Source organism: Fukomys damarensis, unplaced genomic scaffold, assembly GCF_012274545.1.
Source record: "Fukomys damarensis isolate Sample0158 unplaced genomic scaffold, DMR_v1.0_HiC HiC_scaffold_12, whole genome shotgun sequence".
Classification (NCBI taxonomy): domain Eukaryota; kingdom Metazoa; phylum Chordata; class Mammalia; order Rodentia; family Bathyergidae; genus Fukomys; species Fukomys damarensis.
In genome coordinates, this window is record NW_022900924.1 from 18958395 (window position 1) to 18969529 (window position 11135).

General features: G+C 41.0%; 1 protein-coding gene across 9 annotated transcripts in view; it reads right to left on the reverse strand.

The window, feature by feature from the left end:
- Positions 1-11135, reverse strand: part of Sbno1 (strawberry notch homolog 1) — an 87553-nt gene that overhangs the window by 28156 nt on the left and 48262 nt on the right. For 7 of the 9 annotated variants that reach the window (XM_033762467.1, XM_033762468.1, XM_010604320.3 and 4 more), the window contains 13 exons: positions 10616-10767; positions 8730-8927; positions 7848-8015; positions 7577-7752; positions 6981-7112; positions 5199-5334; positions 3891-4003; positions 3719-3790; positions 2788-2887; positions 1755-1829; positions 609-755; positions 432-526; positions 191-334 (listed from right to left, as the gene is read on the reverse strand). In XM_033762467.1, the coding sequence (XP_033618358.1) occupies positions 191-334; positions 432-526; positions 609-755; positions 1755-1829; positions 2788-2887; positions 3719-3790; positions 3891-4003; positions 5199-5334; positions 6981-7112; positions 7577-7752; positions 7848-8015; positions 8730-8927; positions 10616-10767 (1708 nt within the window). The remainder of the gene's footprint in view (positions 1-190; positions 335-431; positions 527-608; positions 756-1754; positions 1830-2787; positions 2888-3718; positions 3791-3890; positions 4004-5198; positions 5335-6980; positions 7113-7576; positions 7753-7847; positions 8016-8729; positions 8928-10615; positions 10768-11135) is intronic. The other 2 variants (XM_010604321.3, XM_010604322.3) reach the window with 1 other exon arrangement.

Below are 11135 nucleotides of genomic sequence, written 5' to 3' on the forward strand. Positions count from 1 at the left end.
AAAAAACCAAAAAAAAAAAAAAAAAAATCAAACATACAAAAACCGAAAAAGGGCTCTTTAACATCCCTCAAAATGAATTAAGTGGAAATGCATGTAAATGGTCACATAATAATTGTAAGAATAAATTATCACAAAGGAGGGCAAACACAACTAGACACTCAGCACAAAGCAAAAAGATTAAAGCGCTCACGGTAAAAAAGCACGTACAATCTTCATGATTAACATTTAAGGGAAGCCGTACTTGCAATGACAAATAGAAGCCATCATCTGGTCCTGTCAGTTCAGCCCAGATCTTGGTCGCTTCCTCCCAGGACATCCCCCTCTCTACACTGATCTGTAAAAGAAACCATGAGATTTTAAAGTCGGACACTTTTATCAATGCCCATCACAGAACTCTCCCCCAACAGGACAGAATCGCTTTCCGAACTTACAGTGTATAACTCTACATGGCCAGAGGTTGAATAGCCTGGAGTCAGGAACTTCTTAACATCACTTTTCCTCACCTTCTCATCTCCAGAACCAAGATCTTAAAAAAGAAAAGCAATACATAAGGTAAAGAGAACACTGCTATCAGGAACCCACGCGATGGTTTTAAATCTTCCACTTACCTAGGATTCCCATGTCGTATCGTCCATTTTTTTTGGCATTCTGAACAACTGCAGTAAGTGTGTCCGCAAAATACTGAAATAATGCATTCTGCTGATGCACTTCCATGCCCAGAATTCTATTTAAGAACTTTCCTATGTTGTTGTAGTCTGCAACAAGATTACACACGATTTCATGCATTCAAGCAGTAATTAACATTTTTTAAAAAATTCAATCTGACCAACTTCAAATCCACTTTTTTTCTATAGCGTTTACTTCAGATTCTTATATCATTGGCCCATTTCTACCTCTAGTACCTCAGCACTGCAATACATACTCAAAAGTATTTGCTCAGTGACTTTGTGCATCTTTAACCTCACTTAAGCCCAAAATGAACACAATTTAGCATGAGATAAGGCAGGTTTACCAACATTAAGTCTGAACTCATTTTTTTTTCCCAGCACCAGGGATGGAACTCAGGACCTTGTGCTTAGGAGGCAGGTACAGTGGCACTAAGCTAAATCCCCAGCCCATTAAATCTGAACTCAAAGTGTAATTGTTGTATGAGTCAGGGACCCTCTACCCTGGCTGCACAACTGGCGTTCCTGGGAGCTTTGGAAAATTATCAATGTTTGAGAGTCATCCCTGGATTCAATATTGTATAAAAGCTGGATAGCCAGGCGTGGTCGCACATGCCAGTAATCTCAGCCCTCAAGAGGGTGAGGCAGAAGAATTGCCATGAATTCGAAGACCACTTGGGCTACATAGTGAGTTTAAGGCCAGCCTGAACTACAAAGAGACCCTGTCTCAAAAAACAAACAAACAAAAACAACTGAAACAGCTGATCACATGGGCAGCCCAGGTTGAGAACTGCCATTCTGTTACCTCCTCTGAATAGCCACAGCAGCTGAAACTACCAGGAGTGCTAGGAGTGCTCAGTACCAAGAGATTAGGAAAGAATGACCTGAAGCTGGGCCGGGGATATGGCTCAGTGGTGCCACCACCAGCCTGGCAAGTGCAAGTTCCCAAGTTTGATCACCAGTACCCCCCCAAAAACAAGAATGACCTGAAGCTTCCTCTTAGCTAAAAAGAAAAAAAAGGCACATGTAACAAAACAAGCTTCATTAATACAGCAACAATTATAAGTAGATAGAAATTAACAATATTACCTTTATCAAGAGTAAGAATTCCTGAGCGATCTTCTACATTGATCAGTCCCACACCTATCAGTCCTTGTTGAACATCTATAAGAAAATAAACTTACCCTGTAATTCATCATTTTGGGAGGCTGAGGCAGGAGGGCTACAAGTTCAAGCCAAACCCAGGCAAGAACCTGTCTCAAAAAAAATGTTTTTTTTCCCCCGTCTCAAAATTTTTAAAAAAGGCCACAGATGTAGCTTAGTGTGAGGCCCTGGGTTCATTATGCAGCAGCAGCCCCACTCTGCCACCAAAAAAGGAGAAAGTTATAAAAAATACCTTTATGACCAACTCTGACGTGGTAGTGCTTGCCTGTAATATTACCCAGCTACTTGGGAGGATGAGGCAAGAGGATCATAAGTTCAAGCCTAGCCTGGAAAATTTAGGCACAGCTCAAAGGAAAACAATTTAAAAAAGTATATGGTGAGGGGACATTTGCACGCTGCTGAAGTAGTTAACTGGTAAAGCACTTGGCTGGAATGCATTCAATCCACAGAACCAATGAAATACACACAAAAAACCTAGACCTAAACCCCAAATGACTTCAGCATATTATAGCCTTATGCTCTGCCAATCTTGAACCCAAGATTAAAACTAAATTTTAAAAGCTACTGGCAAAGTGAGTTATTTTGTTTGTTTGTTTGTTTGGTACCAGGGATCACACTCAGGTCCTTGTACTTGCAAGGCAGGCGGCAGCACCACTAAGCTAACCCATCCCAGCAAACTGAGTTTAATTCAGGTAACAAACCACTTTCCTCTGTTAGATCTACTACATACAACATACAATAAATTAAGAATAAAAGCACTTTCATAGGCATAAAACCAGTTTTAACAAACCTTTCCATTATAGAAAGCAAATGAATGTTCTAGTCACCTTAAAATTTCAAAATTTTACATAGTTTATACCCAAAGAAAAGTAACTGTTGAAACAACAAATGTTAGAATGTTTTTTTCCGTGTCTGTCAGTAACCATTTTTCATGCTTCTAACAACTTTTCTAGGTTACCTTTGAAGAATTCTCCAGGATAGTCTGGAGGTGGTGATACCATAGGAGAATCCAAATTTACAATGGATTTCATAACAATTTCTAAAGCATTTCTTCCATACTGAAAGAAAACAAAAAAACAAACAAAATATATATTTTATCCAGTTTTAGAATTTGGACACTTCAATTACAAGATCATCAGTATGCTATAAAAACTACCACTGCACCAACAATTTAAAAACAATAGTTCTTGGGCTGGGGATTTAGCTCATTGGTTCCAGTGCCTGCCTCACAAGCACAAGGACCTGAGTTCGATCCCTGGTACCAAAAAAACAAACAGACAAAAATAAATAAATAAAATAATAGTTCCCAGCCAGGGATTTAGCTCAGTGGCACTGCACCTGCCTCACAAGCACAAGATCCTGAGTTCAATCCCCAGGACACCCCCCAAAAAATTTCCCAATTATCTTTATATGTTTCTTATAACGTCAATTACTTGCACACAACATGCAGTACGGTAACGAGTAACATGACTTCTGGGAACTCACACCTGACCCAATGCCCAGTGCTTCTTTTGTTTTGTTTTGTGGTACCAGGGATCAAACTCAGGAACTTGGGCTTTCCAGGCAGGCAGGAGAACCACTGAGCTAAATCTCCGGCACCCATGCTTCTTATATTCCTCTTCCCAAAAGGAATAGAAAGGGAACCACACTGCAGCATGCTCCCGAAGGCCCAGCGTCCAGGCAACGCTGCTATGCCACAGGCACCACGATGTCAAGGCTCACCCTAAGGGGAGGCACAGCTTTCTGCTTCCCTGTCAGGCTCCAGCCTTGCGTTCACGCACTCTATATGCTGGCCAAATTTTCACTGTCAGTTTGAAACAGTTTGTAACGACTTTCCCTGCTCATCACTGCAGACCACACATGTCCAGAGAAGCTGAAATGAAATGTACCTTATTGTCAAAGTTGAATCTGCTCAGATCCCGAGACTCTGTTGCTCTTCTGTCACCGTGGGTAAGCGCCCCCTATCAAAACATTGCCAACCAAGGAGTTAAGCTTCTATGCCAGGTCAATCAGCCAGCACAGGTCATCATTTACTCGCATCTACACAACTCAAAACCTTACCAGGCTTTCAAGTCTTTTGGCAACAATGGAGGCAAATCTTTGTTCTCCTGCCAGTTCAGAAATCAGAAAGACATACTCGGGAGCAGTCACTTGGTTTGATCTGTGAGTTCTTCCTGTAATGACGTTGTGATAGAGATCACTGATTATGTTCACTATATAGAATATTCTGAGATCTATTTCTAAAACTTACCATTAAGTTGGTACTAAAAAAAAAAAAGCCTTAAGCAATTAAGAGGAAGAGTTCAACAAAATGTAACATTTTCCACAGCTCCCCAAAATACAAAAAGGAAAACAATGACTGACCCAAATAACATCCATATTCAGAGCACTAGTCCCCCTTACAAGGAACAGAACTAGCCATGAAACTGCTAAATGATAACAAACATTATTATCAATACTCTAGTTTTGGTTAACAAGAAAGCTGATGATACACAGCCACTCTCAATCACCAGGCCCTGGAACATGAAATGGACCAGAAGGGAGCAGCAATGTATCTTCAATTAATTGGGCGATTGAGAGTTGAAAAAGACACACCAAGTACCAAGTGTCTCACAAGTCTCAACAGACACTCCCAGGAGCTCTGTTCTTGGAGAAAGAAAGTACAGGGAGGCTTGTGAAATTACATTGCAGATATTTTAGATTTAAAAGCAAGCAAGAGGGCCGGAGATTTAGCTCAGCGGTTCCACTGCCTGCCTCGCAAGCACAAGGATCAGAGCTCAATCCCTGGTACCAAACAATAAATAAATAAATACATACAAGCAAGAAATGCATTCATAGTGCACTATACATTTTAAAAATACGCTCGATGGCCTACCTTGCAAGCCACAAGGACCCAAGTTTGATCTCCAGTACCAAAAAAAAACAAAAAAACAAAAAAACACACACTCAATGGCTTACGCCTGTAATCCCAGCACTCCCAGCACTCCCAGCACTCAGGAGGCTGAGGCAGAAGGACTGCTTTGAGTTGGAGACCAGCCCAGGCTACATAGCAAGTTCCAGGTCAGTCTAAACTACATAGTAAGACCCCGTCTCAAAAAACAAAAAAATAAATAAATAAATAAAAATAAAAATAAAAACACACTCATTAAATGCAGTATCAAAGGTTTCATGTTCTAAATGTCTGATGTTTTGTTTTGTTTTGTTTTTGGTACCGGGTATGGAACTCAGGTCTTTGCGCTTGCAAGGCAGGCCACCAAACCACTGAGCTAAATTAAATCCCTGGCCCTCTAAATGTCTGATGTTGATATGCACACATTTCCGGAATGATTTTCAGCCATCGACCAAGTGAAATCCAGTACCAGAACTTACCAAACTGTTGAATTGCTCTATCAGCACTCCAGGGTAATTCCAGAGTCATATGAACTCTTCGCCTTTGATTTTTAGCTCGGCGATCTGCTTGTAATGAAATACCAGAGCTGGCAGCTTCTGAGATGATAGCAATATTCTACATCAAATTTAAGAAAAAGAAAAAAATCACCTCTGCACAACAAGCAGAGCAGTACCCTTAACATAAACTCCTTCTGTGGCCTTCCTGGCTGACAGGACCTTGGCTGCAGCTGCTCTAGAGCTACCCAAAATCAAGGTTAGCACTTCCGGTCTTCTTGCTAACTGCAAATGTGTGGGCACGCTTCACCCTACAGGGTCTGTCTGACAGGCACAATGTCTAAGAAACTTCCTTAAAAAGAAAGGACAAGTCTTTCTCTCTGCTAGCTGAAATGAAATAGCTGGATCTTGTTTTTGCAATGCTGTGGATTGAACCCAGGGCCTCCCACAAGCTAGGCGGGTGCTCTATCACTCACTGAGCTAAACACCTAACCCTGATAGAGCAGTCTTGCGACAGAGGCAACTTGAAAATGGAGGATCCCATAACTAAAGAAACAGGAAGCGGGGTTCTGTGGACCCTCCCTACAGTCCAAGCTCCTCCAGACTGAGTCCAGAGGATCCTCTGTGACCAGGATTTGGGAGACCAGCTTGGGAACATAGAAAAACCTGTCTCCGCTTCGAAAAAGAAAAAGAGGCCTCGTTTTTAAGGGGCCTTGCCAACCCTGGTCTATGCACACAAACATGCACATAAGAGTAACAGCAAGCTTGTTTAAGCCAACTTTTATTTTTGTTTGTCAGCTTAGTACTGGGGATTGAACTCAGGACCTTGCACTTGCCAGGCAGTCACGGCACCACTGAGCTACATCACTGGCCCTTGTTTTCATTTGCTTTTTTTGAGACAATATCTCCCCATGTCGTCCAGACTAGCCCACAACTCATGATCCTCCTGCCTTAGTCTCCCAAGTGCTGGGATTATAGGCGAGCACTACCACAACAGGCTTCTTCATACTTTTTCAAACATGTAACAGCATCTTTATAACGTTTTTAAAGGCAATATTGATAGTAGTACCCATCAAATTCTCTAGTTGCAGAATCAGAAAAGCTCTCTCAAATATAAAGCAAACCATGGGTAATGCAGTTAAATGTTTGCTGTTTTGAAGGGATGTTACCTATTATTCAAGCAATTTCCTGAGCAGATGAATGTTCAGAATTATAAAATCAGAGGGAGAACAGATTTGCAAACCCCACCTGGATGAAGTTCAGTTAATGAGTGTACAGGGCGGGGAAGGAGGAGACATGTGGGTGAGCACAGAGCTCTGCTCAGTGCAAGCACTGGCCCAGGCTCCTCCCCAGCAAGAACAACAATGAAGTCCACAGCAAGAGCCCTGAAGGAGGCCAAAATCTCTATGGTGCTTCAAGGTAGGAATCATTCACAGTAAATCCTACTAACACAGCACAGCAATAAATAAAAGTGGAAATCACGGAATACTAGTAATCTGCGGTACTCCTGAGTATCATTCTAATGACAGTAGATGTTCTGAGATTTGTCTCACTTTGTTTTGGGGTTGCTTTTCTTTGTTTTTGTGATAGGGTCTAATAATGTAGTTCAGGGTGGCCTCAAACTCAAAATTCTCCTGACTCATGCTCCAAAACAGCTGGGACTATGGCAGGTGCCACCATGTCTGGACAGGTAAAGACCTTTCTAAAGTTTAATCTAGACACATGGAAATCACTCTTCTCAATGAAAAGCATCCTAGCAAAATATACCTTATCTCCATCCATAAACCTTTGTTTTTCTGTAATGTTTAGTATCTCCACTGGCACATCAAGTTCAGACCTTGATTCATAAGATATACTTCCGTCGTCGTTGCTCACAACACGCCCCTTGCGGCCAGTCATCTGGAAAGCCAAAAAACATCATGACTCCGGCGCCGACTATGTGCATAAAACTCAGCACCGCCCCCTTCACTGAAGACACTGGTGCCAGCACCAGATCCTGGGGATACAACACACCGTGACAGTCCCTCGGAAGAGATGACACGTGCCCACCATCACACAAGATCCACAAGGATGACAACCCAGACCAATGGCTCAGGGCACTCAGACACTGGGGACAAGACTTCAGCACTTCAGATGGATAAATGAAGTGAGGTGACTGTTCTAAAATCCGAGGGAGGAAACCAGGCAGGTTACTGTGATGATACCCAAAATACCACTCAGGCCACAAGGTTTGACTAATGTTCATTTCACAGGGTTTTAAAGTAACCAAAAAACACTGCCTCCCAGTTTCAAGGTCCTGAGTTCTATCCCCAGTAACAAAAAATTAACAAGAACGAAAACAACTCTGATCCAGTAAGGTTTACCTCAGCAACGTTCTCAGGGCCACCCAGCTCGTCGATAAGTTCATCCAGGGTATTGGGAGGGAGGTCTTCAGCTAACTTTTCTAGTTTCTCAAGTAGGTCTTTCTTCATCTGCTGGGCCCTCTCCACAGCATCCTGACTTGTTATAAGGTTGCTGTTACTGCTGACATTACTATTAGCTAGGGAAGGAATATTCATGCAAAGTCACTACACAGAGGATTTGGTTTTATGTAAAGGCATATTTCACAGATAAAGCAAGTTTCTACATGGATACCTGGTGCACTGTTAGGAGCAGGTGAGATGACTGGTGTAGATGAAAAACTAGGTCGTTTTGATCCGAGACCTGATGCTAATAAGGCACTTTGAATAGAATCTGGATCTATACTTTTCTTCTTTTTTTTATCTTTGTTTTTCTTATGGTCTTTTCTGATTAGCCAAGGATCTGAAAGATAAGGAAAAAATGTACTTCAAATTACTGGTTAAACCAAATGTAGTATATTCAAAGGACATAACCCTAGAATTTTGTGGGTGGTTATTAGGGACTGAGCACAGGGCTTCAAATGCTCTGCCACTGAGTTACAACCTTAACCATTTGTTACTTTGAGACAAAGTCTCACTAAATAAGGCTGGCCTAGAACTTGTGGATCCTCTTGCCTCAGCCTACCAAGCAGCTGGAAATAAAGGTGTCTAATACCATATGAGGCTCAACACTGAAATTTTTTTTGTACTATTCACTGATTATTTGCAAATCATTGCGAACTACGGAAATATTCCATTCATACTCCACTGGGTATCATTTCATATTTTGATGTGAAAAATAACTGTAAGAGGAAGAGGCAGGAGTCAGGAAGGGGATATTTAAAGAATTAAAATGCATTAATGATCTGCATGTGGCAAATCCCCATGATGAACATGATCATTATGCACTATAAACATGGACTGACAAAAACAAATAACCACATGAAAATGAGATCAGAATCTCATCTGTTGAGGCTCAAACGACCAACAGACAGACCAGTCCGAGCACTCTACCGGGCAAAGGTTAGAGTCCATGTGATCCTCTATGCTGCCCAGAAAGAAGATCCTAACACATCACGCCCTGTGCAGTATCCTGGAACAAGACTGTCCAAGAATTCGCCTGGAAGGATGAACTCACCGTCTTCATCATCCTCGCTAGATTCGTCTCGAAAGGGGTTGAAATCGTCATCATCACCAGAGCTCATGTTTTTAGAGCTCTCATAGTCACTTTCCTCAATGTCAGAGGCATCAGACTCACTCCCACTCTCATCAGAACTGCTACCTGCGAGGCCACCAACTTTTCGTGCTTTTTTGGCTTCTCGAGTTATTTCTTCACCTAGCAGAGACCCAAATAATATCCTTAGCTGAAATAAAATGTTTCTAAAGCTCTAGAACATCACATTTAGTTCATGAATGATTCAAATGAGAAGTGAAGACAGAGAAAATGTAAAAACAAAACTCACAAGCAAGCACTCTTCAGAATCCCCTAAGAAGTGAGCTCTGTTCATTCAGTGACTCCCAAGAAATCAGACACAAATTTAAAACTCAGTACAGCCTTCAAGGTCACAGGTTTCAAAACTGAGTCAGAACAGTTAAAACAGAACCCTGGCAGCCACCATTAATTGTGTACAATGTTGTACAAAGAGCCTGGATAATTACAGCTTCACAGTCATGGAATATGGAGAAAAACCAATTCAGAAAACCTTTTTCTTTTCAATTGCTGAGGATTTAACCCAGGGCCTCACACTATGCCAGGCACTCTATATCACTGAGCTATATTTCATCAGACTGAAAAACCTCATTTTTTGAAGATGCACCAAGTACTGGTTTGAATTGTTATTTAATATTCAGAAAAGATATTTGGAGTTAACCAAAACTAAAAAAATTTAAAGGTTCTAGTATGAATGAGCTACTGAGAACCTAACTCAAGAAAGCAAAACATGAACACTTAGTCTTCCTAAGATACTACTGATTACAGGACAACATTACCTTTTGTACCACTAAAATTTTTTAAAAACTACCAATTAAACTATAATAGCCACTGGGTATGGTGCACACCTGTAATCCCAGCACTCAGGAGACTGAGGCAGGAGGATCACCAAGAGATTGAGGCCAACCTGGGCTACACAGTGAGCTGAGGCCAGCCTGGGCTACACAGTGAGCTCCGGACAATCTGAACTACACAGCAAGACCCTGTTTCACAAAACCAAACCAAAATGAAACTATAAAAGCCAACTAATTTTTAGGCATAAGTAAAAATGGAGAAACATGTATCCAAAATGGATGAAATAAGGTTAAAGTGCCAGGCATTTAGAATACATAGCACCTCAAGTCTATTTATTTATCAGCTTGAATGATGCTAAGCACTGAACCCAGACCTTGAGAATACTAAGATGCGATTATGTTAGCTATTCCATTTCAGAAAAACAGGTTGAGAAGTTAACATTTCAGAGCCAATCAGCAACTCAAGTGCGTATCACAAACTGTCTAGCAAAGAGGAGTGTGCGCCAGGTAATTCAGTAACCAACCCAAGCCTCTGACAGTTCTCTCCACCCAGTTCAGAGTGCCTTAAAAGGCAGCTTTGACAATGGCAGCTTTGACAATGAGACACACCATTTGTTATGTGAGTCTGGAAACATTTCTTATCCTATTAATCTTTCTGAGCTTTAGCTTTGCCTATAAAGCTAGAAAAATAAGACCTAGCTTCCTAAGCACCTCTGGTGGGTTAAATGATAAACATGTGACAGCTAAGACTTACATGCCTAGCACCAGTCAACTGCTCATGTTCTAATTTAAGCAAAAAAAAAATTTTTTGGTACCAGGGATCAAACTCAGGACCTTGTGCTTGCGAGGTAGGGAGAAGATGAAGTGCTAATTTAAAAGTTACTTGTACATTCAAAAATACGAGAGCAACACTGAAAATATACAACTTGCTAGTTTAAGAAAAGCAGATCATTTCCAAAATACTACTGTTTCAAAGTGCCCAAATCCATAGAGCTTGCAATAGCAAATCTCAGTACTCACCTTTCCGTTTCTTCATTTTATTTTCTTTACAAGGGCTATCTCTTGGTGAACTGTTGTTACTTGGAGCTGTCAAATCGATTCCCAGCAAACTATATAGTTTTTTCCTGTCTGGAGCAGGGAAGTGTTTTTCAATGAGTGACTGCAACACTCCTCTGTAGGAGAGGGACAGTGACAATTACTGCTTCACCTGACAAAAATCACACACTACTGAGTATGAATATATTGAATATATAGCTTTAAAAGAAATACATTTGTTCAATCTTAGAAAGTAATGCTAACTCCCCTCAAGTGCATTTTAATTTTTAAGGCCAACCTATCCAACTGAAATAAAATGCAAACCAAGGTGCATGTAGAATTTTGACATTTTTCTATTTTTAAAAAATTTTGACATTTTCTAAGTATCTATGTTAAAAGGTAATAGCAGAGAGCTAGGGATTTAGCTCAGTGGTTCCACTGTCTGCCTTTCAAGTGCAAGGATCCGAGTTTGATCCCCAGTTAAAAAAAAAAAAAAAAAAAAAAA